The sequence below is a fragment of the Canis lupus genome, chromosome 7 (assembly GCF_003254725.2).
Source record: "Canis lupus dingo isolate Sandy chromosome 7, ASM325472v2, whole genome shotgun sequence".
Lineage (NCBI taxonomy): Eukaryota > Metazoa > Chordata > Mammalia > Carnivora > Canidae > Canis > Canis lupus.
This window is the reverse complement of record NC_064249.1, coordinates 38644872-38668791: the sequence shown is the minus strand read 5'-3', so window position 1 is coordinate 38668791 and position 23920 is coordinate 38644872. Positions and strand designations below refer to the sequence as shown.

The 23920-nt window shown below is 51.8% G+C and overlaps 1 protein-coding gene across 2 annotated transcripts in view; it reads left to right on the top strand.

Moving 5' to 3' along the window:
- EPHX1 (epoxide hydrolase 1) overlaps window positions 1–23920 on the top strand; it is a 35196-nt gene that overhangs the window by 10598 nt on the left and 678 nt on the right. For both annotated transcript variants that reach the window (XM_025430681.3, XM_049112467.1), the window contains 7 exons: window positions 5536–5723; window positions 7989–8169; window positions 17451–17678; window positions 18192–18321; window positions 18768–18973; window positions 19772–19880; window positions 23526–23651. In XM_025430681.3, the coding sequence (XP_025286466.1) occupies window positions 5541–5723; window positions 7989–8169; window positions 17451–17678; window positions 18192–18321; window positions 18768–18973; window positions 19772–19880; window positions 23526–23651 (1163 nt within the window). In that variant the 5' untranslated portion in view covers window positions 5536–5540. The remainder of the gene's footprint in view (window positions 1–5535; window positions 5724–7988; window positions 8170–17450; window positions 17679–18191; window positions 18322–18767; window positions 18974–19771; window positions 19881–23525; window positions 23652–23920) is intronic.

The following is a 23920-nucleotide window of genomic DNA, read 5'->3' as shown; positions in this document are numbered from 1 at the left end:
ATGCGGGACACGGGTGTGGACCCTTGTGGCTCCTCGCTCACGCGTGCGCTTTCTTACTTTCTGCCTAGTGAAGTCCTATTTATCCTTGAAGCCTCTGCTCTGTGACCCCCTCCTTGTGAATCCTTTGTGTCTGTCACTGGAAGGGTGGTGCTGTCCATCCACTTGCCCTGCTGGGACAGGACCTCCTCCTGCTTACTCCCTTGTGCCTGCAAAGAACCCGGCTCCTTGTCACCCACACGCGGTGACTGCCGAGCTCATCTGTGGTCCAGAAAGCAAACTGGTATTTACCTTTCCAAGGCGCCAGTCCAGATCTGTTACCTGCTTTAAAGGACTAAATGACTTCCGGATACCTCCCAGACCAAGTTCAAGTCACAAAAGAGTCGACTTGAGCTTTCAATGTTGTTCCTTAAATGAATCGTCTGTTCGGAAACTTGTGTTTCTGCCTTGAGCAGAACAGAAAGACAGCTTCATTTAAACTATTAGACGGATGTTTCCTGCACCTGGGCCAGAGATGTAAGCACCTACTTTACTTGACCTTGTGTATTTAGCGTTGTGCCTTGTACGTCAGGCCCAGGAAGGCAGGAGAAGGTGAATCCGCTGCTCCATGGGCATCCCTCATCACTTTCAAGTACTTCATGTTCAGTTCTCTTTTTTTTTTTTTTTAAAGATTTTATTTATTTATTCATAGAGACAGAGAGAGAGAGAGGCAGAGCCACAGGCAGAGGGAGAAGCAGGCTCCATGCAGGGAGCCCGACGTGGGACTCAATCTAGGGTCTCCAGGATCACGCCCTGGGCTACAGGCGGCGCTAAACCGCTGAGCCACCCAGGCTGCCCTCAGTTCTCTCTTTTTAAAAATATTTTATTTATTTATTCATGAGAGACACACACAGAAAGGCAGAGACACAGGCAGAGGGAGAAGCAGGCTCCCTGCAGGGAATTTGATGTGAGACTCCATCCCAGGACCCCAGGATCATGACCTGAACTGAAGGCAGACGCTCAGCCACTGAGTCACCGAGGTGCCCCTTTTATGTTCAGTTCTAAGGTCACCATGTTACTCAGTGAACTGCTTCATGCTAAACTGATCCCTGATTTTTTCCCCCTAGTTTCATGAGTATGTGCCCAGAACTTGACCTCAGTGTAGAATTTGGAGAATTCAACTCTGCACGACCTCATTTCTTATCTGAGTTGTCAGGGTCCCTCTGAGCAGTCTCCTGTAACTAAATGACCATCGTCCTCCAGTGATTATGCTAAAAAGAAAGAAATGACACTGGTTTACAACAAAAACTACATTCTCCTTACAAGGCAGGCTAATCGTTTTTTAGGAAGGGTAGCCTGATTCCAAGGATGAAATGCTTTCAATCAGAGGCCTTCCCCCCTCTGCCCCCTGCCCCGTGGCTCTCCCAGCAGAGCATTTGGTCTGTGTTCTGGGGAGGTGCATTACAAACTGAACAACACAGAACAACGGAATTGGATGGAATAGGGCGCCGGAGCTTTCGGAGCTCACCGCCCTGGCTGTGGTGTCAGGAGCCCACACCACGAAGCAGGCACGCTGGCCCTGGAGAGCATTACTTCTGATGTTTTCACAGTAGCTCCCAAACGTCCATGTTTTGAAGGAGGTAGAGTATTTTCTACACCAGCAGGAGCTGACTGCGGGAGCCTCATGACAGACGGAAATAGACAGGCACCTCCTGCCCAGGGACATGTGTTGCAGGATGCTGATAGCCAGGGGTATCCATCACGATACCATCTTCCTCCCAAGTCACGTCCGTGGGGAGCAGATACTCCCAGACCACAGGTGTTCATGCCGTGCATGCACCAAGCAAGTCTCGCAGCCTGTTGTGCACATGGGCTGCAGCATGGCTCTAGGGTCTCTTCCAGCCTGAAGATTCCACACAGTAAGACAGGACTTAGGGGGAAGGGAAGGCACACACTGGCAGAGCACCTGCTTTGAGCCAGCGCTTTTATCCTCATCTTACAGACAAGGCCACAGACGCTCCGAATGGTTTCCTGCTAAGTGGCGGCACTGGGATTCCAATCACTGGAAACAGCAGAGGCTCCCTTTTTGTAAACTCCCAAGATGTTCCAGTTCTTAAAGTCATGGTAGTTAGACTTCAGGGGTCCCCTGGAATGGGGGTTCTCCAGGAAAACCAGGCTGGGCCCTTGAATGGTAACACCATGCTTCCCCAAACCCACAAGGGGTTTGCATGTTACTTGGTGTGCAGTGGGGCTGGAAGATAGTGTGTCACCCACCAGGGGACCCAGTGATCAGTCTGTTCTCCTGCGCGCAACCCCCTTCCCAGAAATCAGTCTACCTGTGACTTCTGAGTCAGGAGGTCTTGCTTAGTAGAGAGAGCCCAGGCGGGTTGCCACAGTTGGGGACAGCGTGCAGGCTCGGGAGGCCCGTGACTGTGGACACCCCAGGCTCCTAACAGGGTTCCTGCAGCGACGACTCCATGCACCTGCCCAAGCCATGACCTTCACGTCTCTTCTCCAGGCTGCGTACAGACCTATCCCTTCTGTACATTGTAATCTCTGTGTAGCTTTCAAAAATGTGAGTGCTGCACCCCGGCTTACACCACCAGAGGAAAACATCTGTGTTTCATTACAGATTATAGTTTTGCTTGACCTCTATATAAAGGGACTCGTGCAACATGTGCTCTTCTGTGTCTGGCTACTTTGGCTTGGCCCTGTCTGCGGGGTCACACGTCGTGTGTACAGCATAGACCGTTCGTCCTCTGGCATGGCGTGCCACCGTGATGACACCAGTCTGTGACGGGTGGTGCGTAGGTCGTTTCTCGTCTGAGGGTTCCATGGATAGAGCTGCTGTGAACGTTCTGGTTTATGGCTTTGGGCAAACACGTGGGCATGTTTAGGTTGGGTCTATACCTACGGGTGCATTGCAGAGGCATAGACTTTGTGAATGTCCAGTTCTAGTAGACTCTACTGGTTTTCCAGAGAGATTGTAGGAAATTGTCCTGCTGGATTTTGATTTATCCTGGTTTCTCTCTAGGAATTGCCTCCCTTACGGTTTTGATGGTGTGCTCCACGTACACCTGCCACTGAAGAGGGAATGTCTGACTTGAGTCTCTGGGTAGCAGGATTGAGGCCCTGCCTCCAGGCCTCCCTGCATCAAGGGTGTGGCTGCACTGCTCTGAGTGCCTCTGTGCAGAGCATGCTGCATGTGGCGAAGGGGGCTGGGCACAAGAAATAGATTGCATTCTAGGTAGAGGAGGGAAAAGTAGGGAGAGACACCTGCAGGGCACAGTGCTCCGAGGCACAGAAATGGGGCCCAGCTTCCTGCTGAGTTAGCTCCCAGAACCACCTGCCCAGCACCCCCCCCCCCCGCCACAGGCCCGGCAGCGAACGTTCTGGCAAAGGCCAAGAGCTGCATCAATAAGCCCAGCAACCTGGAGCAGAGTCATGTGGTCTGCCTAAGGCCCAGGTGCTCTATGGCAGGACAGGTGAGGCTCTATCAGTACTCAGCTCTAGGTCTTCCTGGCCACCTTTTTAAATGTTTTTTAAGGTTTAATTTTTGAGTCATCTCTCCACCCAACATGGGGTTTGAACTCACGACCCTGAGATCAAGAGTTGTAAGCTCCAAAGGACTGAGCCAACCAGGTGCTTCCTGGCCACTTTTTTTTTTCTTTTTAACAAACAAGGTACAATAAGGTTTTTTGTTTTTGTTTTTGTTTTTTAAAGATTTTATTTATTTATCTGAGAAAGAGAGAGAGAGCAACACAAGCAGGGGGAGAGGCAGAGGGAGAGGGAGAAGCAGGTTCCCTGCTGAGCAGGGAGTCCGACTTGGGGCTCAATCCCAGGACCTTGAGATCATGACTTGAGCTGAAGGCAGATGCTTCACCAGTGGAGCTACCCAGGTGCCCCCACAGTGAGGATTTAGGGCTGAATTAGTGCCCCTTCCAGGGGCACACAGTTCCATGTACAGATGACTCTTGCCTGAGTAACCAGGCACAGGGAGCCGAGGGGGTCTGGGCAGGCTGTTGTTCGAGCTGGGGCTGCTGGTCAGGCTGTCTGCTTTCCAACCTGCCTCCTCCATTTACGGGCCCTCCCGGCTTGGACATGCTGCTCAGCCCTCACTTCCTCATCTGTAAAATGGGACCGTTAAGATAACTAGATGAGCCAAATGACATGGGGTGCTCAGAGCAGAGCCCTGAGGAAGCTTCCCCACACACTGCCTGTTCCCTTCCCAGGCAGTGAGCCCACACACACACTGCCTGTCACCCTCCCAGACAGCGAGCAGACACCACATCGGGGAGGCGCACACCGCCGCCCCTGCGTCCCTGGGGTGAGGGCAGCAAGGGGCATGCCATCTCTCAGCGCTGCAATAAGGGCAGGGAGCTTGGAGAGTTCTAGGCGCCCTCAGACCAGGACTTCAAGTACCAGCCCACTGGTGACCCCGTTTAGGAGGGCTTCTGGGCAAGAGGGAACCTCAGGGCAAGCAGGATCGGGAAGCTCCTAGGAATGTGCCAGGCAGGTCTACAGATACAGGAAGCGGATTCGTGGTTGCCTTGGGCTGGGCTGCAGTGGGGGCAGTACGGGGCTGAGATCTAAGGAGTCTCTCTTTGTGGTGGAATGTTCTAAAATTGTGCTTACGGCCACACAGAACTGTGAAGGTGCTAGGAACCACCAGATTGTACACTTCAGGCAGGTGAATTGTATGGGACATGAATTCTGTCTCCTAAAGCTATTTTAAAATTACAGCTGCGATGTGTGGCCGTCTTCCGGCCACCTCACACTCCGCCTGCCTCCTGACCGTGGGAGCCTGCTTGTCCCTGGTGTGCGTGGGGACAGGTCCCTGGCAGAGACAGCAGGGGGCAGAGCTCCGGAGTCCAGCGCTGGGTGGTTGGAGGGGGAGCACTCAAGAGGGTGGAGAGAAGCTTCCAGAGCTGGAGGTGCCTTAGAGGAACCCACGGCTGCAGAAGTACAGCCCCTGCGCCCAACACTCATATTTTTCTAGTTGGAAGGATGAATTTCATAGCTCAGTGTGGTTGTAGATGACTCTTGTCTTTTTTCTCTCCTTTTCCAATTCTTCCAGATGCTTACATTCTTTTTCTTAGGTCAGAAATATGTGAAATTAGGGTGCCTGGGAGGCTCAGTTGGTTAGGGGTCGGACTCTTGGTCTCAGCTCAGGTCCTGATCTCAGGGTCGTGAGTTCGAGCCCCACCTTGGACTCCATGCCCAGCGTGGTGCTTACTTTAAAAAAAAAAAAAAAAAAAAGAATGAGAGACACCTGGGTGGCTCAGTGGCTGAGCATCTGCCTTCAGCTCAGGGCATAATCCTGGGGTCCTAGGATCAAGGCCCTAATCGGGCTCCCCATAGGGAGCCTGCTTCTCCCTCTGCCTATGTCTCTGCCTCTCTCTGTGTCTTTCATGAATAAATAAATGAAATCTTGGGTAAAAAAATAAAGTACCCGAAGTCAGGGACTAGATGGGAGAGCAGGTGGGGACAGGCGTCCAGGCCAGGGTCAGGGCCTGCCTGGGGGTCTCTGCAGCTGATGGACATGCCTCTCTCTTGCAGGAATCATGTGGCTGGAAATTATCCTTGCCTTGCTGCTGGGCTTCGTCATCTACTGGTTCGTCTCCCGGGACAAGGAGGAGACGTTGCCGCTGGGAGATGGCTGGTGGGGACCTGGGGCAAGGCCCACAGCCACGGAGGATGAGAGCGTCCGCCCCTTCAAGGTGGAGACTTCCGAGGAGGAGATAGAGGTAGGGTGCCATCTGTAGGCGGGACTGAGCAGCGTGGAGGGCAGAGAAGCCCCGCCCGTGGGTCCTGAGGCTGGGGGGACCTGCCCAGGGATGGGTCTCCCTCTGCTCTTCTCCCGCCGGGCAGTGCACAGAGGCTGACCCACGCCACCTGCCCATCCCCTCTGCTCCCTCCTCCCCTGCCTCCTCCTTCCCCCCTGCTCATGGGTCGGCAGCGCCCAGGTGAGAGGGGGTGCCAGCTGGCCCCTGGCACGTGCATCAAAGCTCATGGAAAGCAGTTGCTTCCTTCTCCTTTGGGCCCCTCTGAAACCCTCGGAGTAGGCTTGCAGGACAAAGCCAGCAGGTTTTCATCAGGACCCGGGCGGAGGTTCTTCCTGAGTAAGAAGCTAGGCCATGGGGACATCAAATGCTCAGGTACAGAGAAGCTACCCCGGACCAGCACTGATTACGCTCCTGCTGTGGTGCCGGTGCTCATGGTCACATCCAATCCCTGTAGTGAGGACTGTTGTTCCTCTTTCCAGATGCAGAAATTGAAGCTCAGAGGGTAAAGCAGTTTATGCCAGGGACCGAGATGAGAAGCAGGATTTGAACTCGGATCTGTCCAACTCCAGTGCTTATGTCCCTCCACCACACACTGGAGTCTGGGTGGGGGGGTGGTATCCAGTGGGATGGGCTGCAGGGCCAGGAGGGTGAGTGGGACCTAGGACGTCCCCACCCGTTCTTCCTCTCCTTCTGTGCGTATCGGAACACCTGCTGTATACAGGTGCGTGCTGGGTGCCGGGAGAAGAGCAGAGAGCAAATAACTCACAGTCCCATAGCCCAGAGAAGGAATGGGCATGGAGGAAGGGTAACTGAGGGATTCATAGGCATAGATGCCATAAAATGTGCCAACAAAAAGTGAGATTTCTGCAAAAAGCAGAAATCGGGCTGCACCTGAGAGAGAAACCAGGCTGAGGCCCCTTGGGTAGGATAGATGATGCCTTGCTATTCAGGAGGCTGGGCCCTGAGGATGTTACCATCCTTGGGTTCTCAGACTCAGTCTAAAACATCCCAGTCTGGGTGCCTGGAGTGCTTGGGAGGACACTGGCTACAGGTGACACCCGGGAGGCCCCATGAGCCCATACAGACGTCCCGGTCCTGGCTGGTCTTCTCCCCTGATGCTCGCCCAGGGGGCTTGCGTCTTCTCTCCTGGTCTGTCCTTCTGATTCGAGCTGAGTTATAGGGTTTTCCTCAGTGCAAACCACAACCCGGGACAAATCCGTCCTACCACCTGTTTCTACAGCCCCCAGGCTGAGAATAGTTTTTACATCTTTAAATGGCTGAAAATAATCAAAAAAAAAAGGACTGTCTCGTGACATGTGAAAATCACACAGCATGCAGATTTCAGTGTCCGTAAATAAAGTTTTATTGGAACCCAGCCGGGTCCATTTGTCCATGTCTGGTCTGTGGCTGCTTCCATGCTACAAGGACAGAGTAGACCAGAGGCAGCTTGAAAAACCTAAAATAGTTACTGTCTGGCCTCTTACAGAAACGGCTTGCTGGTCCCTACCACGCATAAGACTCAATAAATTAAAAATGTGTATTGTTCATATGTTTAAAAACAGAAGGAGAAGTAAAGGTGAAGTCAAAAGGGGCGAACAGGGCAGCCCGGGTGGCTCACCAGTTTAGTGCTGCCTTCAGCTCGTGGCATGATCTTGGAGACCCAGGATCGAGTCCCACATCGGGCTCCCTGCATGGAGCCTGCTTCTCCCTCTGCCTGTGTCTCTGCCTCTCTCTCTCTCTCTCTCTCTCTCTCTGTCTCTCATGAATAAATAAAATCTTTTTTTTTTAAAAAAGGGAGGAGAACATAAGGGTGCCTGGGTGGCTCAGTTGGTTTAAATGGCCGACTCTTAGTTTCAGCTATGTCATGATCTTAGGGTCGTGGGATCGAGTCCCTCGTGGGGCTCCATGCTCAGCACAGAGTCTGCTCAGGATTATCTCTCCCTCTGCCCTACCCCCCCCCCATTGCACACATGCACACTCTCTCTCAAATAAAGAAATTGTTTTAGAAAGTGAGGAACATAGTCTTTCGGAACAGCCACTGTTGTGGGAAACATGGAGTTTCCTTCTGGGGTAAACCCGACCACCCAGGGTGCACGTCTGCAGACCAGCAGCCTCCTCACCCTCCCGAGGGACATAGCTTTGCCTCTCCTGTCTCACTGTCTTGTGGCTGCAGGGTTTGCTCTGTCTTCTGGAACCAAACCTGCTTTGCCCTGCGTTTTGCTCCAGGACTTGCATCAGAGGATCGACAGGGTCCGTTTGACTCCACCTCTGGAGGATGGGCGCTTCCATTATGGCTTCAACTCCAAGTATCTGAAGAAAATCCTTTCCTACTGGCGGAATGAGTTTGACTGGAGAAAGCAGGTGGAGATTCTCAACAGGTACCCTCACTTCAAGACTAAGATCGAAGGTATGTTCACAGCACCAGCTGCCGGGGGAGGTATGTCACAGGAGTAGCCTTGGCAGGTGCCCATGTGACTCAGACCTAACTTAGAATCCAAATACTGGTCCTCAAGAGGTATTTACAGGGTCACCTCTGGAGCAGAAAGAGACAGAATCCCAACAAATCCAATGGGCCTTAGAGCAAGACAGGAAAACGTATAAATAGTTTAAAAGCCAAAGAAATGCAGAATCTGGTCCAGTGATGGGACAGCCTTTGAGGGGAGGGAGCGGAGGCGTGGGCCTGCCGTGGCACGGGTCAGCTCCAGCCCTGGGGGGGGGGGGGGGTGAGGTCTGCTGAGGGTTGCTCAAGGGATATGTCGGGATCTGAAGAAGTATTGCCCTTTCTGTCGGCAGCTCTGTAGCCCGTGTCCGTCTGTGTGGTAGGTTGTTCCGCACCTGGGAGGGCTTCACCTGGGAGGGCAGGGACCTCCCAGATTGTCTTGGCAAGGCAACCTCAAGATCATTTGGGGTGAGGTCACAGTTCCCTCAGTGGAAAAGCATTTCCCCCCTTTTGAGAAATAATTGACATCCCTCACGGTGTAAGTCTGAGGCGTAGAGCGCGGTGGGTTGATTTATAGTCGTTGTGAAACCATCACCGCGGCGGGTCCTGCTCACACCCAGCTTCTCGTGCAGACACAGGACAAAGAGAGAAAAAACTTTCATCCTTGCGGTGAGAACTCAGGATCGACTCTTAACTTTCGTGTGCGCCCCACAGCAGTGTCCGCTACGTGACCCCCCAGTGCCTGCGACCCTCGCACCTGGGGTTTGCACCTCCTGACCCCCTCCCTCCGGCTCCCCCCCCACCCCCGCCTCTGGTAACCGCATGTCTCATCTCTTATCCTGAGTTCACTTTTAGTTTTTGTTTTAGATTCCAGGTACCCGTGAGATCCTGTAGTATTTGTCTCTCTCTGTCGGGCTTACTGCACTTAGTGCAATGAAGGCTTTATGTTTGCACGGTGGTAGGATTTCCTCGTTTTTTAATGGCTGAATAATATTCCATTGTACACATTCGTACCACAATGTCTTTCTCCGTTCATCCATCCGTAGACACTGGTTGCTTCCGTGTCTTGGCTGCTGTGAGTAATGCTGCAGTGAACATGGGGTGCAGATACCTTTTTGAATTAGTGTGTTCGTTTTTATATATATATTCCCCAAATTGGAATGCTGGACCATATGGCCATTCTATTTTTCATTTTTGAGGAACCTCCATACTGTTTTCCACAGGGGCTGCGCCCATTTACAATCCCACCAACAGTGCAAGAGGGTTCCCCTTTCTCTGCATCCTCATCCACACCTGTTGTTTCCTGTGTCATTAATTTTAGCCATTCTGACAGGTGTGAGGTGGGATCTCACTGTGGCTTGGAATTGCATTTCCCTGATGCTAAGTGATGATGAGCATCTTTCCATGTCTGTTGGCCATCTGGATGGCCATCATGTGTGTTGGAGAAGCATCTATTCTGGTCCTTTGCCCATTTTAATTGGGTGGTTTTTCTGCTACAGAGTTGTATAAGTTCTTTCTGTATTTTGGAGATGAACCCCTTATCAAACGTAAGGATTGCACATATTTTCTCCCATCCCACAGGCTGTCTTTTCACTTTGTGGATGGTCTCCTTTGCTGTGCAGAGGCTTTTTTAGTTTGATGTTGGTCCACTTATTTATTTTTTTACTTTGATGCTTGAGCTTTAGGTGTCAAGTGTTTGAGTGTTCTTGGCTCCCTTGTCAAAGTTTAGTTGACCATATATGCCTGGATTGGTTTCCAGGCTCTCAGTTCTGCTCCATTGATCTGTTTGTCTCTTGGGAAAGCATATGTTAACCCCAGAAATATTTAGAATAAAACAGAAATGCTGGGGTGCCTGGCTGGCTCAGTCGGTGGAGCATGCAACTTGATCTCAGGGTTGTGGGTTCAAGCCCCACATTGGGTGTAGAGATTACTTAAAAATAAAATCTTTAAAAGTAATAATAAAGTAAAATAATAAAATCTTTATAAACACATAGAAATGTTTAGGAAAATCAAGTTCATAGTGTTACTGAGCCTGGGTGGCTCAATCAATGTAGCAACTGTCTTTGGCTCAGGTCATGACCTCAGGGTCCTGGGATCGAGTCCCATGTTGCAGGGGTGGGGGAGGTCCCTGCTTCTCCCTCTGCCTCTGCCCCTGCAAATAAATAAATAAAATCCTTTTTTATGTATTTATTTTCTATTATAGTAAAATATACATAACAGAATGTTGACCATTTTGACTGTTGTCATATGCAATACCCCAGAAAAGTGACAGTAAGCACATTTATATCATTATGCAGCCATCACCACCATCCATCTTCAGAACTTTCTTATTTTGCAAAACTGAAACTGCATCCCTGTTAAACAATAAGCCCTCATTTCTCCCCTCTCCCTCACCTCTGAAAATCATTCTACTTTTGCACTCTGTGAATTTAAGTATGAATTTTGTACCTAAGTACTTCCTATGAGTGGAGTCATTCAATATTTGTCCTCTGCCTGGCTTATTGCACTCAGCGTAATGTCCTCAAATTTCATTTGTTTTGTAGCAAGTGTCAGATTTCCCTTTCTTTTTAAGGCTTTCATAGTATTCCATTACATGGATAGACCACAGTTTGTTCATGCATTCACCCGTCCATGAATGGGCTGCCTCTACATTTGGCTATTGTGAATAATGCTGCCAGGCATGTGGGTGCACAAGTATCTGTTCATGTGTCTGCTTTCTGTGCTTTGGAGGAATGCCCAGAAGTGGAATTGCTGGGTCAAATAGTAATTTTGTGTTTAGCTCTTTGAGGAACTGCCATACTATTTTCCATATTTTACTATTTTTGCACGATTTTAAATCTCCACCAGTAATGTACAAGACTGCTAGGTTTTATTAAAGTTTGTTTTAGTTATTTTAGAGAGGGAGAGAAAGTACAAATGAGAGGGGCAGAGGGAGAGGAAATCTCAAGCAGACTCCATGCTGAGTGCAGAGCCTGATGTGGGGGCTCGATCCCACAACTCTGAGATCACGACCTGAGATGAAACCGAGAGTCACGCTCAACTGATTGGGCCACCCCGACACCCCCAGACTGTCCATTTTTCCATGTCCTTACCAACACTTGTTATATCCTTTTTTTTTTTTTACTTTTATTTGTGTTTAATTTATGCAGAATTTACTCCCAGGCCATAAGCTTTTGTTTCTTCAGCTTCTTCTGGGATGTCTTTGTCTTCTGTGCAGCCTCCTCTGCTGGTTTAGGAACAATTTTGTCTTTCCTGTCAGGACCGTCTCCATGACGCAGGGAGAGCTTATGCAATGGGTTAGTCTGACCATGAGTCCTAAGAGTTCTGCACCACATCTTGGGGGTTTTGCTCACCTGGATGTTCTCTGGCCAGATAATCTACATCTAAACCCTTCAGATCAGCATTACTCTCTGTGTTTTTAAGTACATGAGGTAAAATTCTAGCACTCTTCTTGGGGCCCTGAGCCTGTGTCCAATATGGGCACACCTGCCAAGTCCAACGTCACAGCGATAGCGTGGCACATGCTGCTTCTGCAAAGCGACACCCCTCATGTACCTGGTGGCTTTTCAGGTATGCCTGTCCTTGCTAGTCTGCGCAGTCTCACCTGTGTTTAAGTGAACACTAAGATCTGAAACTCTTGATTTGCATGACTTTTCTGGGTCAAGTGGATAGCAAACCATCTTCAGAGATCACATCCGGCTGTTTCCGGGAAGAGCAACACTTGTGACATTAGCCATCCTGACGGGCGCACTGCAGCGTCTCATTGTGGTTCTGATGCACGATTGTCTAATGATTTATGAGACTGAGCATCTTTTCTTGCACTGCCAGCCATTTGTATATCTTCTTTAGCAAAATGTTCAAGTCCTTTGCCCATTTTTGAAGAGATAGTTGGGTTTTTGTTGTTGCTGGATTTGGGGCTTTCTCTTGTTCTGCCTATCAGTCCCATATGAGCTGTGGGATTTGCAAATATTTGCTCATGTCCTGTGGGTTGTCATACTATTTAGTGGTTCATGTTAAGGAAACTGCATTTTTGGAATTTTAAATATTCATAATGTTCAAGACAATTTGGCCTTTTCAAGTAATGGACTTTTTTAAGATTTTATTTATTCATGAGAGACACACAGAGAGAGAAGCAGAGACACAGGTAGAGGGAGAAGCAGACTCCCTGCGGGGAGCCCGATACGGGACTCGATCCTGGAACCCCAGGATCACACCCTGGGCTGAAAGCAGATGATCAACCACTGAGCCACCCAGGAGTCCCCCAAGTAATGGACTTTTGAGTTATAACTGAGAGTGTGTAACTGAGTAATGGATTCAGATTTTATGTGAAAATCTTCTTGAGTTTACATGAAGTGTTGGAAGATTTAGGCTTTACCACAGTCATAAATTTATTAAAATTCTTTTTTTTTTAATTTTTTTTTTTTTTTTTTTTTTTTTATGATAGTCACAGAGAGAGAGAGAGAGGCAGAGACACAGGCAGAGGGAGAAGCAGGCTCCATGCACTGGGAGCCTGATGTGGGATTCGATCCCGGGTCTCCAGGATCACGCCCTGGGCCAAAGGCAGGCGCCAAACCGCTGCGCCACCCAGGGATCCCAAATTTATTAAAATTCTTAAATTCAAAGTATGTGGAAGATGTATCAGTCAGATCAACTAAAGTTCTTAAAAAGGAAATTGAAATTATACCATGTTTAAAGGAGTGTCATTAAGCAAGTTTAGAAATGCAAACATTCATTAATCAAAGGCCTCTGGAGAATAACTCTCAACACTGCTTAGATTAATAAATATACAGGGGACGCCTGGGTGCCTCAGTGGTTGAGCGTCTGCCTTTGACTCAGGGCCTGGTCCCAGATTCCCGGGATTGAGTCCTGCATCCGCTTCCTTGTATGGAACCTGCTTCTTCTCCCTCCGCCTGTGTCTCTCTTTCTGTATCTCTTATGAGTAAATAAATAAAATCTTTAAAAATAATAATGATAAATATACATGAGCACCTGGCTGGCTCAGTTGGTGGAGCATGTGATTCTTGATCTCAGGGTGGTGAGTCCGAGCCCCACATTGGATGTAGCAAGTACTTAAAAATAAAATCTTTTAAAAAGAATAATAACATTTTAGCAATATAGAGAGGATAATATTTGTAAGTTGAACTCAGAGGCCTAATATAGAGCTAGGTTTCTAAATTTGTAACTAATGAGATGAGGACTAATTTTAAACATAAAGCAGTTGTTGCTGTGCCCTTCAGGGACTTTGATATCTTCGTCATGAGCCTCACAAGAGAATCTGAGCCACTTCATCCAAGCCAAAGTACATATAGATCTTTGTATGAAATTTCCAAAGGTTGCCTTTCGCATCCCTGGTGCCACATTGCCTGGTTTCCTCATCTTGATTCAGATCACTCTGTTGCTGCATCTCTTCACTGGTCGTCTATTAGAGGCTGACAGACAGGGTACCTCCTGCATCCAGGCGTTTTGGGTGCAGAGAACAGGGTCCCTGCCTTCTTTCAGGGGTGATGCTTACCTTTACAGTACAGGGTGAGGGGTTCTGGAAGGGAGGAGGCTCTGGGAGCTTCATGAGCCCCACTGCCACCTGGAAATGTAATGGAAGGCTTCCTGGAGGAGGTGGCATCTAAGCTAAGACTTAAAGGATAAATAGGAGTTTGCCACTAATGTGAGGAAGGTAGTCCAAGAGGAGGAACCAGCACCTCCAAACATCCAGCGGCAAGAAACCCTAGGGGGCTATTCCCTTCCTGGAGGCTGCAGGCTCAAGAGGTCTTACCCCCTGGACCATCTTGGGTTCCCCAGGGCATCACAGTGAAGAACAGTGCAGATGCTCCAAAGGGGGCGACTTGGGGCATTGAGTCGTGCCAGAGGGCTGCGACCAACCCCATGTGCAGTTCAGCTCCCTCCCCAGGGTGGCGGTCCCAATTCAGAGCTGGGCGTGCAACACCCTGCAGCATGCTGCAGACCATAGATCTGCCTGGAAACAGGGGCGGGTGAGGTTGAGGGGACTTGCTTCCTCCTCCAAGGGAAACCCCCATATTTAGGAAGTATGGGCTTTTAACATTTTTTTTTTCATTTCTAAAATTCAAATATTTAAAACTCAAAACGTCTATAAGGAAGCAGTGAAAAGGCAATCTCTATCTCAACCCTTCCCCCAGCCAGCATTTCCCACCCCAGGACAGCTTCTGGTTCCCTCGCACGCATGCTTCCAGGCATCGCTGTGCACACCAGCACCTGTGCATCTGTGTGGAATTCCCTCAGATGACAGTGTGACCATTTGGATTGGAAATCATATCACATTGTGCAGTGTGTCCCAAAGGAGGTAAGGATATCTTCTGAAATGAACTTCAAACCAGGAGTAAATATAGCAACATAGAAGGACATGTTCCAAAATAGAATGTATGTAGAGTTCTGGTTTTGTTCGAAGAAGGTTATAATCTGTGACTGTTTTTTAAGAAGTCTGAGCTGCGGGGCACCTGAGTGGCTCAGGCCATTAAACATCTGACTCTTGGTTTCAGCACAGGTCAGGATCTCAGGGTCGTGGGATCGAGCCCCATGTCAGGTTCCATGCTCAGCTCAGAGTCTGGTTGGGATTCTCTCTCCCTCTCCCCCTCGACACCCCCTGTCTCTAAAATAAATAAATAAACCTTAAAAAAAAAAAAAAAAAAAGTCTGAACTGTCCCAATCCAGAGGAGTCTAAGGAGACATGAAGGCAACATGAGATCCTGGAACACAAACAGGATGTTAGGTAAAATTTAAGGACATCTGAGCTGTATTCACCGTCTGTGGACAGTGGTGTTATTCAGCCGTTGCAGAGAAGGAAACCCTGCCCGAGGGGACATCATGGATGAACCTGGAGGACATTCTGCAGAGTGAAATAAGCCAGTCACAGGAAGACAAATTCTGCATGATCCCGCCTGTGGAGGGATCCCAAATTGCCAAGCTCATAGAAGCAGAGGGGGCTGAGTGGGGGCCAGGACGGGGGAGATGAAGAGACGGGGAGATGCTCGGTAAGGGGTATAGAGTCTCAGTTTTGCCAGATGCCTAAGTTCTAGAAACATCCTGGGCCGCGGCGTGCCCGCTGTTGATAGCACACTTAACAGTTTGTGAGGACGGAGATCTCCTATTAAATATTCTTACTACCATAAAAATAAAAATGTTTTTAAAACTAAGGAAATCTGAAGAAATTACGGACTTTAATGGAGTCATTAACGCATCAGTACTGGTTCATTCCTTGTAACAAATGTACCGGAATAACGTAAGCCGTTAATGACAGGGAAGCTGGGTGTGGGTTCGTGGGAACTTCCTGTACTGTCCTCACTCTTTTTCTATAAATCTGAAATTGTTCCAGAATAAAGGCGCCTGGCTGGCTCCATCAGTGGAGCACAGGCCTTTTTTTTTTTTTAAGTAGGCTCCACCCTGAGATCACGACCTGAGCCAAAACCGGGAGTCAATCACTTAACCCGCTGAGCCACCCAGTGCCCTGAACATTCTAGTCTTGACCTTGGGGTCATGAGTTCAAACCCCACGTTGGGCATCAGGATTATTTTTTTAAAATTATTCCAAAATAACAGATTTATTTTTAAAATTCTGGAAAGAGAACACAATGTTCTCTTCATGTGCTTTTTCCCCCTTTTGATTTATCTGTTTTCCATTTCTTATGGTAAACATATGTTATTTATGTAATGAATTCACAACTGACCAGAACATTAGCTAGTCATGGTGCAGGGCTCCAGGCGCTCTCTGGGCCACCTACCTGCCTGGGAACAGACTGCCCTCAGAGGGGCTCTGGAGTGCCTGGAACCCACTTGCCCACCCTTGGCTTGGATGTGTTCCAAGGGTCCAGCACTCGACTCAACCTTGAAAACGTTTCTCCACTTTAAAAAATTATGCATTAAAAAAAAATAAAAAAATAAAAAATAAAAAAAAATAAAAATAAAAAATTATGCATTGAATTTACATCCCTTATAGAAAAATTAGGAGATCCAGAAGTGCCTGGGTGGTTCAGTGGGTTAAGCATCTGCCTTTAGCTTGGGTCATGATCTTGGGTCCTGGGATCGAGTCCTGCATTTGGGCTCTCTGTTCCACAGGGAGTCTGCTTCTCCCTCTCCCTCTGCCCCTCCTCCCTGCTGGTATGTGTACTCTCTCTCTCAAATAAATTAATAAAATCTTTTATCAAAAAATTAGGAGGGGACACCTGGGTGGCTTAGCAGTTGAGTGCCTGCCTTCGGCTCAGGGTGTGATCCTGGAGACCCAGGATGGAGTCCCACATCGGGCTCCCTGCATGGAGCCTGCCTCTCTCTCTGCCTGTGTCTCTGCCTCTCTCTCTGTGTCTCTCATGAATAAATAAATAAAATCTTTAAAAAATTAAAAATTAAAAAAATTAGGAGGGACAGAAAGAGTAAAAAAATAAATTAACACTTGAAATTGTCTTGCTCAGAGACAACTTTATATATATTTGTAGTTTATCCTTCCAAATTTAAAATTTTATATACATATGAGTTCATATACTTACCTATCCATACATATACATACACATACAGTTCATGTACACACGGTGTATAAATATGCACACATAGGACTGCTTTCAAAAATTAGATATTTGTCTTGGTAATTTGCTTTGACCACTTTGAACTGTTTTATATGTTAAATGAATACATATTTGCACTGTCATATTAAACAGGTGTATTGTATTACAGTGTAAACTATAATCTGTTTCAGCCTCTAATGCTACAATATACAGTTTTTTTCCCCTACTCCTTTGTTTTAAAGGTTTTTTTTTTTTTTTTAGTTTTAAGTGACCTTGACACCCAGCGTGGGGACCCCGAGATCAGGAGTCGCATGCTCTACGGGCTGAGCCAGCCAGGCACCCCACCCCCCCTGTCTTTATTAAGCAGCATTTGCCAAGTGCCACCATGAGCCACGAAGTGTTCTGGGCTCTGGGAACTTGGCAGTGCGTGAACAGCCCGGCCCTGGCCTCACAGGGCTCATGATCTGCTGGGTAGGGGGCATGGCAGCGGTCTGTCCCCTGCAGGGCACCTGTGAAGGCCAGGAGGGGCACCTGTGCAGCTGGAGCATGGGGTGGGTGCACAGCCAGCCTGGGTGGCCGCTGCCATGGGGCCCCGGGGGCGTGGCACCTGCTGGCCGAGCTCTGGAGGGAGCACAGCCTGGGTGGACACGCTGAGGGCCGGGGCTGCAGCCTCCTCGGCTCTGGGGTCCTCTCCACCCTGGGCTGCCTGTGCTCTGTCCCCCAGGGCTGGACATCCACTTCATCCACGTGAAGCCCCCCCAGCTGCCGTCCAGCAGCACCCCAAAGCCCTTGCTGATGGTACACGGCTGGCCTGGCTCCTTCTACGAGTTCTATAAGATCATCCCGCTCCTGACTGACCCCAAGAACCATGGGCTGAGCGACGAGCATGTTTTTGAAGTTATCTGCCCTTCCATTCCTGGCTACAGCTTCTCGGAGGCATCCTCCAAAAAAGGTAGGGAGGCGGGGGGGGGCTGGTGGGGGCCAGGTCTTCACGCAGGCGGGCATGGGGCTGGGACGGCTCCCTTCGGATGGCCCGTGCACCTGCCCAGGCCCTGCCGTGTGCAGTGGGTGAGGGGCGGGCAGGGCCGCGGCCCTGAGCAGCCAATGCTAGCCCGGGCGCCTGGACTCTCGCGCCCTCAGGAGCTCCCCACACGGCAGCAGGTCCACGTCTGGGCCAGCAAGGCCCACCAAGCCCCGCAGGGAGTACAAGCCCACAGAACCTCACCGGTGCTGGCCGAAGCCCGTGCACCCTCACTGCTTGGCCGTCCACGCACTGCCCCTCTCTCCACACCGCCTGCTGGGCCCTGGGTCTCGCTCCCAGGGGCCCTAAGATGCCTCCTCCCCCACTGTGAGCTGCTGTCACCCCAGCATGGGGCAAGGGGGCCAGTGAGGAATTCCATAGGAGCCCGAGAGGGCCCCAGGAGTGACATCTCTGTGACTCTCTTCTCTTTCCCCTTCAAACCAGGCTTGAATTCAGTGGCCACTGCCAGGATCTTTTATAAACTGATGCTGCGGCTCGGCTTCCAGGAGTTCTACATCCAGGGTGGGGACTGGGGGTCCCTGATCTGTACCAACATGGCCCAGATGGTACCCAGGTGAGGGTCACTCTTGGGCATGTGAGACGGCCATCTGTGCAGGGCCACAGGGTCTGCCCGGACGTGCCATCTGAGCTACAGCGCATCCTGTGGGCCTAGAGGAGAGGAGGAAAGGTCCCCCGTCCCCCTGCTGTGCTTGGGGCACCTTGACGTGCATTCCCTCTCTATTTGCTATCACATGGGGCTGGGGACTCTGGGCCAGGTGCACAGGCAGAGAGGCCCAGCCAGATGAGGAAAAAGTCAGACAGTAGACCTTTTTGGTGGCCCATGTCCTGGAAGAGACCAGAACTTTCTGGAAGCTGTATTATCCTTCCCAACCCCCTCCTCCATGTCCAGTGGCCACCCCAGAGGGACAGATTCCCAAAGGGGCCAGGGCAGGCGTCTCAGCCCCATGGCCTCCCCCAGCCCTGATGCCAGCCTCACCTGGACCCTCTGTCTGCCCTCAGCCACGTGAAAGGTCTGCACTTGAACATGGCTCTGATATTAGGTCCCTACATCCTGACTCTGTTATTGGGACGGCGTATCTTGAGTCTTCTCGGCTACACCCAGAGGGATCTGGAGCTGCTGTACCCCTTCAAGGAGAAGGTTTTCTACAGCCTGATGAGGGAGAGCGGCTACATGCACATCCAGTGCACCAAGCCTGACACTGTGGGTGAGCACGCATTCAGGACACTGCAGCCTCCTCCCGGGAGGTGCCCACACCCTTCCATGCACCCAGCCAGGCGCCAGCCAGGGGCCCTCACTTGCCTCAGCAATGCTGCTCACAGGTGAAAACCTCCCGGGAGGGACCGAACTCTGTTTCTCGCGGCATTTCTGGGCATAGGTCAGCCAGTGCATGGCCGGAACATTCCAGACGCCTGCGTGAGCTGATTCAGTGGGCACCATGCCCTGGTCCCCTGACCCCTGCGCCCTGAGCTTGAGTCGGGGAGGGAACTTGGGGGCCCAGCAGCTCCAGGACTGGGGGGCTGGAGGGCATCAATATTCATTTGTAACTGTTCCCCTAATTTGGACTTTCAGGTTCTTTCTTACCTTTCACTAATCTGAGCGTATAAACTTAAAACCCCACCTCTTAAAAAAAGTTTATTTATTTATGTAAGTAACCTCTACACTCATTGTGGGGCTTAAACTCAACAATTCCAAGATCAAGAGTCGTATGCTCTTGATCTCAAGCCAGCCAGGTGCCCCCAAACACCACTTTTTTAAAAACAGCATTCATACATATTTCTTATCGGGGTCCCCCGAAGCTCCCCATGCAATGGATGGATCCCCCAGAAGCAGTGGGGGCAGTACCCCCACTTTTTCCCAGATGGGAGTTCCAAGGCCGAGGGTTATGTAGATGGGGGGTGCACGAGCATCCCAGGAGTTAGGGCAGAGCTGCATCACCCCATGACCTGGCGGCCTGCTCACTGGTCCCAGGCCTGAGTTCCTCCCTTACTTCTCCCCACACCAGGCTGTGCTCTGAATGACTCTCCTGTGGGCCTGGCTGCCTATATCCTGGAGAAGTTTTCCACCTGGACCAACCCAGAGTTCCGAGACCTGGAGAATGGAGGCCTGGACAGGTGAGACCCTACCTGCCAACCACCTGCTCAGGTCCCAGCAGCCATGGCCAGCACGTCCACCTCCTGCCCAATGCCCCTCAAGCCCTCACCTGGTGAACACAGCCCCAGCTCCTCCAGATGAGGCCGCGGAGGCACGGGGAAGTCTAGCCATTCGCTCCAAGCCTCACAGTGCAGTGGTCAAGAATAGGAAGCAGGGCTTCAGAATGTCTATGCTCCATTTGCTAAACAGCCCCCTTCTGGGATCAGTGGGTCCAAGGGGAGCAGCCGGGGCTTCCTCCTCCCGTACCCGGGAGAGCCAGGCTTGTGCCCACCTGGATGTGTGCCCTGGGGAAGCCAGCCGTGGAGGCAGCTGAGGGGAGCCTTGGAGGCCGTGGCTTCTTTAGCATGTGATTCCCAGGCCTCTGGCCCAACTCAGGCTCCAGGAGGTCGGCCCTGACCCAGCTTCTCCAGCATCCATCCCCTTCATTGCTCTGGGGACACCCAGGGCACCAGACGCAGTGCTGGGGTGGGAGGAGGGAGAGATGGGGCTGGCTCCCACCTCGGAGATAGGGACCGTGTGTAGGTTGTGCTCTAGGCCCCACTCCTAGAATGGGGCCCGGTATGCAGCAGGCACTCGACAGATACATACTAGAGGTGAGCTCGGAAAGGCTGTGGGAGTCCCGAGAAAGGAGGATTTGCTCTGTCTAAGGGGCAGGGAGGGGAAATGACTGGGAGAATCAATTAGGCCTGGGCCTTGAAGTATGGGTAGGAGTTTGCCAGTGGAAAGGGTAGAAGAGAATGCAGGCAGAGAGGAAAGCAGAAGTGAAGGCTGGAGTGGTAGACAAGTGAGGTGCCCTTGGAAAGGCTGACTTTGCCGAGGCGTGGAGCAGGTGCACGGGACCAAACTGTGAGCCCACTCACAAGCCCTCACCCTGGGATCTGTTCCCTGCCCCACACTGGGCAGGACCCAGGGGCAACAGGGATCCATCAGCAGCTCCTTGGCAAGGGGTGGCCCTGCTCCTTGCCCACAGTCCCTGCAGCCAAGGCTCGAGGCCCCCACTGATCCCCCCAGCCCTGGGCCTGGGGTTCCTGCACTGCTGCCTGGCCCCCTGCCCACACACACCAAAGCTTTGAGCAGGGCACAGCCGTGCTCAGCTCTGTAGTCTAGAAAGATCACTGAATGCTTGGGCAGAAATGGGTGCTGTGGTCCTTTTCAAGCTTTGACCAGAGCCAAGGGGGAGATGGGAGCCCTTGGCCACCTCGCTGAAAGTCAGTTCCCAGTTCCCAAGTTAAATGTTGATTCTGACCATTCACTTCTCATTGACTGGATTCCATCCTGTCACCACAGTAACATTTAAAAGGAAGTTCATCTTTCTCTCCTCCTGCTCCATGCTGCTGTTGCTAGAGAGGAAGGAGTGTATTTTTTTTTAAGATTTTTATTTATTTATTCATGAGAATACACAGAGAGGAGAAAGAGAGAGAGACAGAGACACAGGCAGAGAGAGAAGCAGGCTCCATGCAGGGAGCCCGACATGGGACTTGATTCCTGGTCTCCAGGATCTCGACCTGGTGCTAAACCGCTGAGCCACCAGGAGTGTATTTCTGAAGGGGAAGATGCTTTGTGAACGTATTCATCATTTCAGAGAAGTTTTCACATTTAATGCTAACATCCCACCCTGCGCCCCTCACCCGCTCCAATGGGAGCAGGGCAGGGGTGAATCGAAGGTTCCTTAAAATGTGGTGCTCCAGAGAAAAATGTGATTGGCCAGCTACAGCTAAACAGCTGACACAAACAAGCAAGTTCAGCAAATTGGCCGTTTTGGGCAAATCAGCATCTGATTAATCAACCAAACTTCCTGGCCAAGAGCTGGGGAGCCAAGTGGAGCTGCCGCAAGTTCCTCAATTCAGGCAGCAGTGACGTCAGCAGAGCCTGGGGTGGGGAGGAGCGGGGATTCTTGGGGGGCTGGGGCAGGGAGAGAGGAGAGGGGCGCAGGGACGACCAGGGCTCAGAGGGGACAGTGAAGGGGGAGGGAGGAGCAGGGGCAGAAGGTTCTACCTCCCTCCTCCCTGCTCAGGCCGGAAATAGGGCTTAAGGAGGAGGAGCCCCTGCAGTGTGTGGCATTTAGAAACAGAAGCGCTTCTGGATTGTGAAGGATATATGTGGATTTGTATACAGACGTGTGAGCACACGTGTGAGGGTTGTGTCAGTGAGGAGGGGCTGGGCAGAGGTGGCCCCACTTCTGGTGGACATGCTGGGGGGGAGCTGAGATCTGGAGCCCATGGAGGGGTCAGGAGGAGATGACCTTCTCTGCTCTGGGGGATGGTTAGCAGGCAGTGCCAAGGAGCGGCCTCCGGGTACAGGGAGGAGCTCTGGCCTCCTGGCTGCAGGGGGAGGATGGAGCCTAGTGAGAAGCCCCTAGCTGAGTGGGGGGCAAGGGTGAGCTGACAGTTGCAAAGGGGTGCTGAGGCATGGGGAGGCAGGAGAGAGGGGACGGGGCACAGAGGGGAGGCGGGAAGGCTGGCCTGGGGGGCCTTGGGCAGCAGACCATGGGCTGGGAAGGGAGAGATAGAGGCTGCAGGCTGGGTGCAGGGAGGCAAGAGCTCTTGGAAGCCCCCAGATCTGGAATTGAACAGGGAAGGCCTGAGCAGAGCTGCTCCTGGAATAGGATTTCCCCAGAGGGGAAGGCAGGCAGGGTAGGGGGCTGTCAGACACCCGATGGTGGGGACTCGTCCGGTCCACAGAGCCCGAGTCCCCCAGGGTCTAGACCATCAGGTGGGTCTGGGCTGCAGAAGGTACAGGGCTGAGGGCATCAAGGGTGTATCATAGAAGTGAGGGGGATGGGGAGGGAAGCCAGTGGGTCCGGGTGCAAGGGGTGCTATCCTGGGAGGGAAGTGCAGAGGCTGGTGGGGCAAAGATGAGTGGGGGGCACAGGGGCAGAGGTGGATACCCAGAGGGCACGTGCAGTGGGCCCCATGGCGGGCTCCCGGGCTTCTGGACACAGGGTAGAGTGAGCCCAAGGGCAGGTGGGGCCAGGGGAATGTGGAGTCTCAGGGTCCACAGACCACATGTGCCCCAACAGTAAGAACCAAATGGCTCTTTTCTCGCCAAGCATGGAGGCCTGCTGCCTGGGTGGGGTCCCCCCACTCAGCAGTCCCGGGGTGAGGAAGAAAGGGGTGTCCTGTGCTGAGTGGGAAGGTGTCTGCAGGGCCCCATGGCTCCCACATGGGATGACACAAGCTTGGCAGGAGGCTTACAGGCAATGCCAGGTGGATCTAGGGGCTCTAAGGGCCTGGAAGCTGGGATCCACCCAGGGCCTGGTTGTGGTGAGCCCACCTGGGGCTGGCCTGAGGGTGGCCTGTACAGAGGGCCCAGGGGTGGTGACCAGCCCAAAGCCGCTGGGTCCCGCTGACCTCGCCTGCTCGTCCCCTGGGCTGAGCCTCTGGGGATGGGCAAGGAGGGGGTGCGCTGACACTGCCCAGGATGACAGTGGCAGCCAGTGTAGCCTGGTCCTGTTGTTGTGGCAGCTGGCGACCCTGGGCCAAGCCTGCCTGTGCCCAACCTTGGGTGCACTCTGACGAGGAAGCCAGACAGGCAGCGGGGGTCCTGGCCTGTGTCTGCAGCCTGAAAGCCTGCCCCTGAGCCGCCTTCCGGTTCTGCTCTCATAGGAAGTTCTCCCTGGACGACCTGCTGACCAATGTCATGCTCTACTGGACCACAGGCACCATTGCCTCCTCCCAGCGCTTCTACAAGGAGAACCTGGGGCAGGGCTTCATGGCCAACGCGCATGACCGGTGAGTCTGGCTGAGCCCACACTGGGCCCCTGCCCACGGGCTTCTGGGCTGGGAGCAGCAGGACCACCGGCTGTCGACCCCAAGGAGGCATATTTGACAGTGGGACAGTACAGCTTTGCCTGCCAGGTGCCCAGGTGCCTGGGATGAGGACACGATGTAATGAGCTCACAGAGGGAAAGCAAGCTGGCCGCAGACCACCAGGATGCTGGCCCGGCTAGCAGTGACGGTTCTGAGGCTTCCAGACTCTTCGGGGGCAGCAAAGAGGAGCT